We start from the raw sequence: 14,780 nt of genomic DNA, 5'->3' as shown, positions 1-14,780 counted from the left end.
GTGTACTGAACTTGAGAAATGTATAGAAGTGACAGCATTAAAAGAAATAAAAATTGATTATAAAAGAGTGAATGAAGCAATAAGTACCATTATCAGTGTCATCAGAGGAGTAACAAGAAATAAAACAATAACATCATTGACACTAAATGTATTTTCCCCTCGTCCTCCTCTTTTTCCTCTACCTGATGGGGCAATAGAACAGTTACTAAATGACAACAACACATTACAAGCTCTTTCACTGGACATACCTGATGAACTCCTACCATCATCATTGAATATAGTAGAAGTGAACACACCACTGACTGCTCTACATGTACGTACTACTAAAGTTACACCAATGTCATTGCTTTTTCCACACATCAGAGGATTACACTGCCTGATACTAACTGAACCATACCCACCACATCTTCTATTTGACTCTCATCCCGGTCTACAAACACTAACCTTAACACTAGACACAGCTGAGAGTGCTATTGAACTATTTACTATTCTACAAACCAATACTACACTTAAAGCTCTGAGATTGAAGATAAAGGAGGAGAGAGTATATACCAGTAATACGGTTACCACCTCTTCATCTACTGGGTATATTCTTGGTATGTTAATGGAAGATCTGCTCAGAGCTTTGAATGTAGTGACAGTAAATAATAGTATAAAAGATATGTTAGTGAAAAACGAAACACTAAAATGCCTTGAGATTATTACCTATAATAGTAACATTTCCAGTTCATTCCTGTCCTTCCTAACAACTGGCCTCAGACACAGCACATGTCTGCAGCAGTTGAGTGTATCCATTCCATTAAATGAAGAAATAAGAACTTTTTTAAATGTCATCTCTCAAAAAAACAATCTCACAGAACTTGAAGTGAACTTCAAACTAGACCAGTCATGCAGTGACTGGAGTGATGAGGAAGAGAAAGAACAAATAATGACACTATTGTTCTATGAACACTTACTACCTGCTGTTACTAACATGCTACAGTCACATACAGCTATCAGATTACTGTGGATAAAGTGTGGTTACATTAATGGGTGGTTCTCTCAACCTAACTGGATAGAACTAGTACAACGTTTGTATGAAACTATCTTTATCCATCCATCACTTGAATGTATAGAAATTACTAGTAGACAGGCTAATCTTTTCATGCTAAGTATTCTTAAGAATCAGGAGAATGAGATTGGTAGAAAAGGACCAACAATTAAACTTGGTACTAATACTACTTTATATTAGTGATTTGCTTTAAAAGTGTTCTTTTTTATGCATACACCATTTTAACATTCTTTTCTGTTCTGCTTATTCTGTTATAATTTCAATTTGTGTTTGTTTGCTATTTTTTGGAAAAAGTGTGCGCTAGCCTATAGTACAGGGTAAATTTCAGAAATTGGTTCCTTTTTTTAAAAGGCAGAAAAATTTAAGTCAGATCCAAGTCAAACTTTTTACACAGCATAAAGACATTAATATGCATCAGAAAATGTAATAAAAATTTGGGGGGGGGGGGGTGATTTTGGAGCCATTAAAAAAACCATGGATTTTGTTCAACTTCACAGAATCACAAAATTTATAGCCATCAAAAAATATTTGCGCTGTATAGTATGTATTAACTTACACATCAACATGTCTTATAGTAGATTAATCTTTCTGACACCCCACGAGCTTTTCGATACCATCTTGCTATTTCACAATAAGATACATCAAAACTGTCATTTTATAATTATTACCTCACATTTCTTAAGTAAGCTTCATTTGCAGTCAGTAAAAACTTCTTAGGTACATGTAGATCAATTCATGTATTGAAGCCTTGAAGGAGTGCCCGATATTGCAAATTTGCCAAAATTAGAATGATTCTGATTTTTTATAAAAAATAATAACTTTATTACTTATTATAAAAATTATTAATTAAAGTTGTCTATAAATCTTTCAAATATTCCCGGGCCCATTCTGGGGGGTCCGTCCTGTACCCCCAGTTTGGTCCAGTGTATGACAGTGCATGTAAATACATTATTAATTCATTGTGGGTGGGGTCTGGACGAGATGGAGCATGACACTCTGTACAGTGTGGATCAACGTTAAAAATAATTTCCTTATCTTCTTCATATTTTTTCTCCTTCAAAACAAGACCGGAATTGTTTGTTCCTTTAGCTTCACTCTCTTCCTTTTTCTCTATTTCTTCAGTTTTTATTGTGTCAGTGGTTTCGTTAATAATTGGTTGCTGTGGAAACCGTGAGGCAATAATATCTGATAATATCTGTAACAAATAATAAAAAACCATTTAATAGAGAGTAAATTTGTGGTGGACATAATGGACATGTGTGCATGTACTTCTTTACGTTTTCAGTTTGATTGTGTTTAGTCCAACAGGAATGAGAATATAAAGGATCATTAATAATAGGAAAACCTATTGATTTGATAATAAAACAATGATAATATTTAATAGAAAGATAATTTTGTACATGTACATGTACATGTACATGTACGTTTCTCCTTTATACTAAAAGTACTACATTGTGTATTATTAATGAGGACACACACCACACTAACCTAAATATTGTAAGTGAACCCTTATTTGATGCATTCTACCTGTTTTTGGTTCACCTAATTAAGAGAACAAAAATAAAATCCATTAGCAACAATTAAAAAATAATGATTCATGATCATATACTGCTTGAGATTGCTGCAAGTTTATTAATTAATTAAAATATTGTTCTTACATTTCACAAGGCTCCTGTTATTAGTTTTATCATAGTGTAACAGTGTAAATGATGTGGAACAATCCTTCCCATTCACTGGATCAACCATACATACACCAACTTTATGTGATAATACTTTAATAGACTCATTGCACTCAATAGTACCTGGACTGTATGGGGAGAAAAGAGAGATTCATTAAAAAAGATAATTATTATGAGTACATGTACATGAAGATGAATAGGTGTACATGTACATTGTACATGTACATTGTACATGTACATGTATGCTTGTTATGATCAATTAATATTATATTTTAACTTATATTTATTTGTTGGTTTCCCTAAGCCAGTCAACTATAAATAACAATAATAATAAAATATAGGTAATTGATAACTTTGGCCCGATTTTGGAACAACTTTAAAAATTTGTAAAAAATCCAAGTTTGATCGGAATTAGTTACACAACATAAGAACATGTATATGCATCATAAAAAATTATAAAAATGGAGAATTCTCTCCTTTTCATTTTTAGCAAAATTTGGCCAAAGTTCCTGGACTATAGTCCAGGAACTTTTCCCCAATTTTGGAGCAACTTCAAAAATTCATAAAAAATATAAATTTGATTGATAACAGCTCAAACTTTTTACGCAACACAAAAACATGTATATGCATTAGAAAAAATTATTAAAATGGTAAATTTTCCCCTTTCCATTTTTGGTGAAATTTGGCCCACGTTCCTGGACTATAGTACAGGGAATTTGACCCAATTTCGGAGCAAATTAAAAAATTTGTATAAAATCCAAATTTAATCAGAATCAGTTCAAATTTAAAAAAAACATAAGTACACGTATATGTATCTTGTAGCAACATATCTCATAGAATATAATAATAATAATAATATCAAATATTATTATTACTCACTGATTGAAGTGTCCATTAACTAATGCTAAATATTCTTTATGTACTTGTCTGTCTCTTATCTGCTCCTCAATCTCCTGCACTTTTGATATTCTTTTACCAAACAACAACAAACCAGAGGTACACTTATCTAACCTATGAATAGCTGAAAACAAAAATAACAAAAAATAGTAATTAATATTAATATCTTACTGTATATATTATCAATGTCATATTCATTTTTCAATATATTAATCATTGTGTTCTGCCTGTATCTACCACAAGGATGTACCTGTAAAACAATACACATACTTGAAGGCAAAAAGTACCAAAATTATAGGTAAAAACTTTCAACTTCTTACTAAATTTTATTTAAAAATTTTGAGGTGAAAATTAACAAATTTCATGTAAAAATTATTCGTTCATGTCCAAGGTGAATATTACTAAATTTTAGGCTAAATTTTTGACCCACTTTAAGGTAAAAAAAAAAACCCATTTTGAGTGTAAAACATTTTACACACTCTGAGGTAAACATTTTAAGTGAAAATCTTCACCTAGTATGTATGTAAAGTATGTATTATTTATTCTTTGTTATTATAATATATCATACTGGTATAGAAGGTGGTTTATTGACCACCAGTAGCTCCTTATTGTTGGTTATTATATTAATTGATTGAGAGGAGACTGGAGGCTCGTGTCTATGAACCAAATGAGTTACAACATCATTATCCTTGATGACAGTTTCCATGGTAGCAACTTTACCATTTACTACAAACAAACGATAATTTTAAAATTTAATTATTTTAATAATAATTAAATAAATTACCAGTCACTTTGCCGAGATTAATAGCTCTTTCCTACAATAATAATAATAATAATAATAATAATAATAATAATAATAATAATAATAATAAATTAACCACACCCTTTTGTCAAATATGGTTCATAGGCTTACGTAATATTCTGGTTTTTCGCTTTGAAATTCTTCACTAAAAACATCATAGACCTTCCGACCAACCCATCGACCTTTAGCATGAGTAGAAAACTTGAAATAGTAAGGGATCACGTGCCTCAGACCTGAAAAACAAAAAGATCACGTGACTGCGTGGGCGTACTTAGTACTAACCATTTCTAAAGTAATAAATAGATTCATTTTTTAAAGGCTGGAGCTCCATTCTCTTTGGAATAAACTGAACTCCATCATCCTCTTGTCTTTCGTCAGGAGAGGCCTTCCTTTTAATGGGTTTTGTAACGGACGCCATCTTTATTCTTACAAACAGCCACGTGCTCCCACGTGTGCTAGTAGTTGCCCATCACGTGATCTAAATTGAAGGTGTGGCTCAAGCTCAACATGGCTGCTGTATACAAGAGATTTTTGTCACAGCTCCATCCTCCTCCTCTTAGAAAGAGACTATTACCTGATGGATCCTTATCAGGCAAGACTGCTCTAGTGACTGGTGGAGGGACCGGACTGGGTAAAGGAATAGCTCAAATGATGGCAGAATTAGGAGCTGGAGTGGGCATAGCTAGTAGGTATGAACGAGCAAGTACCATGCAGCACAATTTTTTTTGCTGTTTTTTTTATTTTTGTATTTTTGTAAATTTGGCGTATGTGGAAATTTTAAAATTTTTGTTGTATTTTTTAATTTTTTAAAGGCTATAAATTTCACGGATTTTGTGATCCTTTAAGGATTTGAGAATATTAATTCCGTGAAAATTAAATTGTTATAGTACAAGATGGTAGACAGCATAAATTCTCGAGAATTAAATCAGTAAAATAGATTTTTAGACAAATTTGGAAATTTACAGCCCTCAAAGTTTTGCATAATGAAGAGAGGGAATGATGGAGGGAGAGAGAGAGAGGCAGGGATAGAAGATGGGAATAATTCAAAACTTTTAAACTAATTTCATTGAAAGTTACAGCCTTTGCATTGTACATGTTCATGTAGTGTTTGTCCACAATTGATATACATGTATAATACTTTTAATTGATATTTTGTATTTCAATTAGGAAAATGGAGGTTGTACAAAAAGCAGCTGAAGAGATGAGCGACAAGACTTCCTCTAAGGTACAATTAAATTGTCAAATTAAATTAATTGTCTATTGAAGTATTGAGAGGGCTTGAATTAAAATTTTTGAATGTGTGGACTGTCAAAAAAATATTTTAGTCTGCATACATAAAGTGAGAAGAGTTTTTTGTAAACATTAATGAGTCTAATCAAAACACTTTGTCCCTATAGAAGAATACACATGTATAAAAGTGAATGTGTACATGTACTTGTAAATACAACATTGCAACATTTTATATAGTAAATTTTAATGGAAAAACTAAATTTACAGCACATGGGTCATACCTTATAAGGAGCATTATACATGTACATGTAGACCGTACATTAGGTTTCACACTCAGAAATTACAATACATGTAATATTGAGAAATTAACATGTACATGTACATGTAACTAATTTTACTCTTACTTTAAATTTTAATGAAATAATTTGCTATTCTTCATACTCATTAGGTTGTACCATTTCAATTAGACGTACGTGATCCAGTGGCTGTCAGTAGAGTAGCTGATGAATTCACTGAGAGTATGGGTGGTCTCCCTGATATTATAATCAACAATGCTGCTGGGAACTTTATATCACCCACCGAGAGACTGAGTCCCAATGCATTCCGTACTATTGTGGATATAGTACTGATGGGTACTGCTCACGTATCACTGGAGTTTGGGAAAAGATTGATCGCCGCAAAGAAAGGTTTGTTATTAAAAATATACAGTATTGTAGTATTTAGTAATAATAGTACTAGTATTTATCATTATGCTGATGCTCTACATGTACTTAATGTTATCCTGTACTCTGCATATATTGTATTACTAACATGGTAGCGTTATTAAGTACATGTGGAATTCATCCCACTTCAAATGGCTACCATGACTTTTGCAGCCTTGCTATATTATGTACTAGGAATGGGTGTATATGTACATGTACATGTATATGTATGAAACATGTATTGCTTGGTGGTGCTTAATTTTTGCTATAAAAGCTTCTACTGTATAGGGGTACATGTATATTTCATGGGTATTTAATTTTGTGGTTTTAAAAATTTGTGAAAATTTTATCTATGAAAGTTTTTTTTATCAAACTAATAGTGGTCAGTAGAAAAAAATGCAAAAACTTTTCTTGTGAATAGATTGAATGGTGATTTTTGTGAAATATTTTCCCCAGGAAATATACCCCCTATACAGTAGTTTGGCAATTTTTGATCATGTGCACTATAAGTATGCGTGTACTTGCACATGTACATGTACAGTGCATGTACATGTACATGTACATGCATGTGCATTGAAGATTAGGTCTTTTAATATTGACAATTTATTATTTGCAAATTGCCTATATTATTGTTATTTATTATTATTATTATTTAGTATTAGTATTATAATATGTACATATTATTTTTATATTATTATTATTAGGTGCTAATTTTTTGTCTATAACTACTACTTATACTCAATTTGGTTCTGGATTTGTGGTACCTTCAGCTACTGCTAAAGCTGGTGTGGAAACAATGACTAGGTAAAGAACAGGGAAGATAGAACGGGAGAAATCCTTGAAAATTTTGAAATTATGTATTATGGTCGAAATTATTAGATACCCTTATACTATGTAGAATTTTGAGCTGATTTCTTTAGTTATGGCCTTTTAAAATTTGTATTACATTTTCTGATGCATATTGATGTTCTTATGTTGTGTAGAAAGTTTTAGCTGATTCCGACTTCAATTTTTCAAGTTATGGCCATTTTTAAAAATGACCCATTTTCTGAAAAATACCCAAGGCTATAATAAGCCCATGGTTTTTCTGAAAAATGGCTCCAAAATCATCCCAAATTTTTATTATATTTTCTGATGCATATTGATGTACTTATGCTGTGTAGAAAGTTTTAGCTGATTCCGACGTAAATTTCTCTAGTTATGGCTGTTTAAAGAAATATGTCATTTTCAGAAAATTCCCTGTACGCCCATGTTTTTTTCTGAAAAATGGCTCCGAAATCACCCCATTTTTTAATTACATTTTTTGATGCATATTGATATCCTTATTCCGTGTAGAAAATTTTAGCTGATTCTGACTCAAATTTTTCAAGTTATAGCCATTTTAAAAAATGACCCATTTTCTGAAAAATACCCAAGGCTATAGCCCATGGTTTATTCCAAAAAATGGCTCCGAAATCACCCCAAATTTTTATTACATTTTCTGATGCATATTAATGTCCTTATGCTGTGTAGAAAGTTTGAGCTGATTCCGACTTAAATTTTTCAAGTTATGGCCATTTTAAAAAATGACCCATTTTCTGAAAAATACCCAAGGCTATAGCCCATGGTTTTTTCTGAAAAATGGCTCCTAAATCACCCCAAATTTTTATTACTTTTTTTGATGCATATTGATGTCCTTATCCTGTGTAAGTTTTAGCTGATTCCGACGTAAATTTCTCTGGTTATGGCCATTTTAAAAATGACCAATTTTCTGAAAGATGCCTAAGGCTATAGCCCCTGGTTTTTTCCGAAAATTGGCTCCCCCCAATTTTTATTACATTTTTTGATACATACATTGTATTAATGTCCTTGTGCTGTGTAGAAAATTTCAACCAAAAATTTTTCAGTTATGGCCATTTTAAACTATTTTATCCGTGAGCACAAACTAAAAGAACTGATTTACATTGTACATGTATATAGGAGATTGTGGTTCCTATTAATTATTTTTAGGTCGTTAGCTAGTGAGTGGGGACGATATGGAATGAGGTTTAATGCTATAGCCCCAGGACCTATTGAAACTAAGGTATCATACTTAATACATGTACATGTATGAAATATGTACATGTACATGTACATTACATGTATAATTTTGTTTTAATTTAATTTTGATAATGAGCAAATGAAGACTGAATATTTTGCCATAGATACGTATACAGTCAAACCTGTCTAAACGGTCACTGCTTAAAACAGCCAGCTACTTTAAAACGGTCACTATTTAATGTCCCAATTTTTTGGACAATGACTGTAATACTAAACTTACCTGTCTCAGCGGTCACTCTGTAAGATGGTTAATGGTCACTGACAGAATTAATCTCCATCAAGACTGATAAAGACCACCACTGTGTACAGGCGGCCAGATAGCCACGTCTATTGTACCATGCCCATTTTGAATTAATTTTTACACATTAATAATGATTAATTTTTTTTAATTGTTATCTCAAATAATACCTTCGAAATAATACTGTATACCACTTAGTTTAGGTCTTTAGGGGTACCTAAAAGTTCTTTAAGTCTTGTTATATAGTTTCTATGGCCAGTAAATGTGTACAAAATAATTTAAACTGTATTTAAAGGCATCTCTATAAAAAGGCCACCTGCATAAGACAGCCACTAAATGCATGTCCCAAGGTGGCCGTTTTAGACAGGTTTGACTGTACATGTACATGCTTTAGTTTTGTGATTATATGCTAATTGACAGAAATTTTAGAATTATACCAAGATTTTTGTAATTCCAAATGTATTTATAGGGTGCTTTCACTCGTCTTGATCCAACTGGTCAGTTCATGAAGAGAACACTGGAACAGGTTCCCATTGGACGATTAGGTGAAATTGAAGAACTGGCAAACCTCTCCACTTACCTTGTCAGTGATTATGCTAGTTGGATTAATGGAGAGATTATTGCTTTTGATGGTGGACAGTTACCATATGCTGCTGGAATGTTCAATCAGCTCACACAAGTAAGGGGGAGAGAAAGAGTCTTTTAAATGCATGTAAATATACAAGTCCTTGTGTTTAAATGCAATGTACATGTATATGGGACTTTTAGAGTACTGTTAATGTGCTATAAAAGTTTTTAGCTACTGCCTACAGTACATGTACGTGTATGTGCTGCCTAGCTGGCCATATGTATTTTTTATACAATGTAACTAACTTTGCTGTAACTACCAGTCTACTAACTTTTGAGTATAAATAATTTTAATGATTTAGAGATTAATTTAATGGAAGCTGTAGCTTGTACAAAATTAGATTGAAGTGTGGTGGTTGTGTTGGCTCATTAATTAATGTAGCCTTTTCATATTACTTCTTCACTTCTGGTACAGGTCACTCAAGAGCAATGGGATATGTTGGAGAAAGCAATAAGGAATGTCAAAGGATCTTAGAAAGAAGATTACTAATGCATTAGCTTTGTTGTGTGACTGAATGTGTGGATCTGATTAATGTGGTTTTTATCTTTTTAACAAATAAAGGAGTGGATAAATTTACACTCAGACCTGTCTATTTTGGATACCTTGGGACCCAATGAAAATGTACCTATTATAGAAGTGTCCTTATTTTAGAGGTTGATTAATACACATTTATATTGTATTGGGACTGATACTGTATACCTGCTCTGATTATAGGAGGTGTCCTTATTTTAGAGTTCAACAATGTGAGATTTGACTGTAGTATATACTAATGCATCTCTAGCTATATAATAAATTTAAAATGTGGTGGACTAGGGGTGGGAACTGAATATTTGATAGAAAAACATTTGCAAGTCACAATCACGTTTACTGTTAGTAGAATCTAATGTGCACAATTAGTAATAACAATAACAGTCAATAGTGCTAAGACAAAAGGGATATCAAACTACAACGTAAGAAAAACTACAGCATAAAAGAGGGTGGGTCAGTGGCCACATTCAACTGAAACTGACGATAGCTTGCGATACTATATTGCAGTCCATTTGTGCTGTCCTCATCATCATTGCGTATACCAGTATCTGAAATATGGATTATCGGTAGTGGTTTGTGTGGTTGTTCTTCTTTATGTCTATCAATCAATGTCTTCATTTGAGAGTAAAGAACAACTCGCAGGAGAGTATTGTTCTGTAACTCAACATATTCAAGTGATGGATGGATGAAGATAGTTTCATATAAGTGTCGAGCTAGTTTTATCCAGGTAGGTTGAGATTCCCCAACAAAGTTAATAAAAATTCCTAAACAGTCAATGTTTAGTAGTCTGATGGTTTTATGTGTTTGTAACATTTCAGTAACAGCAGGTAGTACCTGTTCATAAAACAATGATCTCAATTCTTGTTTCTTCTCGTCAGAGTTAACGTTTGGCCAATCAAGTTTGAAGTACATTTTAATTTCTGTTAGATTGTTTTTCTGAGAAATGCAATTAATAAAAATTTTTACATCTTCATTTAGTGGAAGTGGTACACTCAAGTGCTGTAGACTGGTGTTGGATTTGAGACCATTTGTTAGGAAAGACAGAAATGAACTGAAAATAGTCCTACGGCACATAGTAATTGCAAGGTATTTCAGAGTTTGGTTTTGTGTTAGCATGTCTTGTAGACTAGTACCCATACTGCTGGTATATACTCTCTCCTTCTTTATCTCCACACTCAGAGCTTTAAGTGTAGTATTGGTTTGTAGAATAGTAAATAGTTCAATAGCACTCTCAGCTGTGTCTAGTGGTAAAGTAAGTGTATGTAGACTGGGATGAGAGAGAAATAGAAGATGTGGTGGGTATGGATCAGGTAGTGCCAGACAGTGTAATCCTTTGATATGTGGAAGGAGTGATGATATCATCAGTTTACTACTCTTTCCTATCTCTAGAGAAGTCAGTGGTGTGTTCACCTCTACTATATTCAGTGATGATGGTAGGAGTTCATCAGGTATGTCCAGTGAAAGAGCTTGCAATGTGTTGTTGTCCTTTAGCAACTGCTCTATTACTCCATCAGGTAAGGGAGGAATTGGAATATTATCACGAAAATTTACACATAGTGTTAATGATGTTATTGCTTTATTTTTTGTTACTCCTCGAACTACACTACTAATGATGGTACTTGGTAATCCCCTATATGTAATCTTTACTTTCCATAGTTTTGTATTGATTGCTATACATTTCTCAAGTTCACTGCACTTTGCTGCATCGCCATCAACAAATACTGCTGGCATAGTAGGACAATCTATTTTTAAGTCAAGTATCTTCAATTGAGGAAGTTTGAGGAACTGTAAAAGATATACATGACAGGGAAAATATCGACCTATACTTAATCCACAACAGCACTCTTCAATATTGTATAGCAGTGATGACTGTAAAAATTTGTGTATTATTTCATCAGTGGGTTCATTGATTAACTCTATCTCCAGTCTCTTACACTGGGTCTGCAGTGAGTTATTGGTTAGTCCAGCAGTGAAGACTGATAGTGACTGGTTAGACATATGCCCCAGGTGCAAGTGATTCCATGTTGTGTTAGAATTGTTTATACAATAACTGAGACACAACCAGTCAAACAATGATAATGATACTCTATACAGACACAGTGAGTGGTTGTTGATGGATTGTGCTAATGCTTGACATAATGTTGTGTTTTGTGATTCATACAGGAGTTGAACTTGAATAAAAAGTGAAGTGAGAGCATTGAAAATATCATCATCGGAATTTAAATGATTGAATTTTCTTTTTGTAGGATCTTGATAGAAGGAGGAAAGACAATTAAAGTAATAACAATCAAATCCAAGCAATGGTTTTGTCTTACACTGTAAATCAAGCTGTTTATTAAAATACTTTTGATAGCTCTGATGTTTAAGGTGAGTTAGACCTGCCACAAACCTCAGACATATTCGAAAGTGATCATCATCAAAGTAATCCTTAAACACTTTCACTGTCTTCTTCTCATGCTTAGCTATCCACCATGCAGCTAGAAATTCCTGTATAGTCAAGTGAAGGAACTGATATTTTTCCTCATCATATTCTATGAATGTTGTCATCAATCCAAGATAGTCTTCCTTGACTGCCTCACTCAGTGACTGTAGTTGATGTGAAGAGAATGTCATTGTTGTACTAGCCAGGTTAGTATAAGCTAATTGACACATCTCTTGTAAAGGTTTAGCTAATTGTGATGGTAATGAAGAAAGACTATCTAAAGTATATGGATTAAAGTCATGTCTTGGTTTTATTTCCACACGTCTTCTGATAGTTTGCAGGATAAAGTTTTCATACATTTGAGTGAGTGTTGTTGGTAAATGTCCTCCTTCCTTACAATAAACTAAGATGACCATGGAGCAGACTAGTGGTACATAACACAATGAATGGACATCATTTCGTACTTTAAGATCATTAATGAGTTTCACTGCTAGTTGTGAATCTTTACTGCTTTGAGTAGTTGTGAAATGTGATTTGTACTGACATGTAGATTTAAACCACTTTGGATATTGTTCAGTGTTTTCATCAATGAGTCCTTGGGCTAGTTTTGTATCTTTCTGAAGTGTTTGTATAATTACTGTTGATATTTCTTCCTCAGAAAACCCAATGACCTGAACATGTCTACTGAGAGTATCCATTTTCAAAAGTGAAGATAAGGCATAGCTACGAGAGGTAACAATTACTGAACATTGGTCTAACTTCTCTTTACAAATGATACTAGCAGCTAATGAAGACCTTCTGAGTTGTTCGCTTAGTTCATCCCAACCATCAAAGATTATCAGTAATCTTTCTCCATTCCTCTTCTCAAACCATTCTGCTACCATGGGAACTTCATAACGTTGACGCACAAACAGGTCAGCTAGTGTAGTAGCTGTAGCTATCTTGCTATTCCTTAAAGGACAGTAAAGTACCAAGTCATACTGTTGGTGTACAAGTGTTCCATTTGACCACATGTTTAACAGTTTACGACAGAGTGTTGTCTTGCCAATACCAGGAGGACCATCTATTACTACTCTGAGAGACAGAGAACTATCTGTTGGTTGGAGGACATTTTTAACACTTATCTCTTTGTTTCCAGTTAGTTTAACTGTTTCATCAACTTGTCCTCTTAGCAGATGCCAAGCTGATTCTGCTTGTGTGCTGGAGTCTTGTTCTTCTACTAGTGCTAGTCTTCCAAAAAAATCTTTTCCAATTCTTGGTGGCCAGTCTGTAGCAACAATAGGTTGGTGCTTGTAGTGTTGTCTCATATTGTCAGCATATCCTTGAACATCATCAGGTATTGAACTAATGGTTTTAGCTACATCAGACTGAGACTGACCTATGATCAAGATACATAAAAACAATGTATACACATTAAATAATAAATTATCATTAATTATTACCTTTTATATTAGTAACTAGTGTATTGAATGCATCATCAACTAGTGATGGTAGTACAGTATGTGAACTGACATTATCAGGTATAGACTGACCTAATGTATTGAGATATAATGACTATATTGATCACTGATAATGTACACACACACACTCACACTCACCTAACTGGTGTAATATAGATGTAGCAATATTTGTTAGTGTATGATGTTGTTGGTTTATTAATACATGACATATATCAATAAGATACTGCTCTGGACTAAGAGAAGCTTCCAACTGTTGCTCAATGACATTCATAAGATTGGCAGCTTTAGTATAATTATCAACTGCTGGTACAAGCATTTCCTGTTTAGTTTGTTGTGGTATCAGTTCTTTAGCATACAGTGCATATGCTGTTCTTGGAATGTCAATAGAAATACCATTCACAAGTTTAACAGAATGAGTCCTTAAAATATCCTTTGGATTACCTGCAGTAGTGTATAGCTAATGAGTGTCATTTTGTATTATTTGTATTTTACCTGTTATAGCAGTACTTCTTCCAGCTGTGGGATTTGTCACTTTGTCTTCAATAGTTCTAGCTAGTTCATTCTCTTTACATTGTTTCAAAGCATTAATGACATCTCTCCATGATGCTGTAGGATTAACTTGTAACCATGTCTTGTGTAATGCCTCCATCCTGAGGTATGAGCTTCCTTTTGTTTTAATTATATCAACATCAAGTTGTGTTATCCCACCAGGAAGGCAAAGAGCAAATGGTTCCCAATTAACAAGTGGTTCAAGATACTTTGCAAATAAGAGACAAGATGGTTGATCATCAATCATAGGACCAGGATTGAGTTCAACATCTCCTGATAAGAGGAGGAGGAGAAGTAAAACCAAATGGTAGATCAGGTCAGAGCTACTGCCAATAAGCAAGACTAATGACTTAAGGCAACAGATGATCATAACAGTAACAGTAATTATATCTATTGTAAAATACACTGTATAATTATTATGTATATATACTATTAGTTTGTTTACCAGTTGGAGGAATAAAATTGAGCTTCATATATCTTAATAAAGATAAAAGAAGAGAAACAATAAGAGACAGA

At 33.2% G+C, this 14,780-nt stretch overlaps 2 protein-coding genes across 2 annotated transcripts; one reads left to right on the top strand and one right to left on the bottom strand.

The window, feature by feature from the left end:
• Nucleotides 1–1,879: 1,879 nt before the first annotated feature.
• Nucleotides 1,880–4,861, bottom strand: LOC100641137 (RNA pseudouridylate synthase domain-containing protein 2-like). Its single transcript, XM_019999842.1, has 10 exons — nt 4,712–4,861; nt 4,541–4,662; nt 4,412–4,442; nt 4,196–4,353; nt 3,799–3,877; nt 3,610–3,751; nt 2,710–2,858; nt 2,540–2,593; nt 2,329–2,396; nt 1,880–2,246 (listed from the first exon to the last, which is right to left on the bottom strand). Exons 1-10 carry the CDS (start codon nt 4,845–4,847, stop codon nt 1,908–1,910), a joined length of 1,278 nt encoding a protein of 425 aa, XP_019855401.1. The 5' UTR covers nt 4,848–4,861; the 3' UTR covers nt 1,880–1,907.
• Nucleotides 4,862–4,915: 54 nt separating this feature from the next.
• LOC100641010 (2,4-dienoyl-CoA reductase, mitochondrial-like) lies at nt 4,916–9,895 on the top strand. The gene is made up of 7 exons (XM_003388547.3): nt 4,916–5,118; nt 5,597–5,654; nt 6,108–6,345; nt 7,065–7,164; nt 8,350–8,422; nt 9,147–9,356; nt 9,720–9,895. Exons 1-7 carry the CDS (start codon nt 4,937–4,939, stop codon nt 9,777–9,779), a joined length of 921 nt encoding a protein of 306 aa, XP_003388595.1. The 5' UTR covers nt 4,916–4,936; the 3' UTR covers nt 9,780–9,895.
• The last annotated feature ends 4,885 nt before the right edge of the window (nt 9,896–14,780 follow it).

The sequence above is a fragment of the Amphimedon queenslandica genome, unplaced genomic scaffold (genome assembly GCF_000090795.2).
Source record: "Amphimedon queenslandica unplaced genomic scaffold, v1.1 AMPQUscaffold_13234, whole genome shotgun sequence".
In the NCBI taxonomy this organism is placed as follows: domain Eukaryota; kingdom Metazoa; phylum Porifera; class Demospongiae; order Haplosclerida; family Niphatidae; genus Amphimedon; species Amphimedon queenslandica.
The sequence above is the reverse complement of the archived record's forward strand: the minus strand, read 5'-3'. Positions and strand labels throughout refer to the sequence as shown.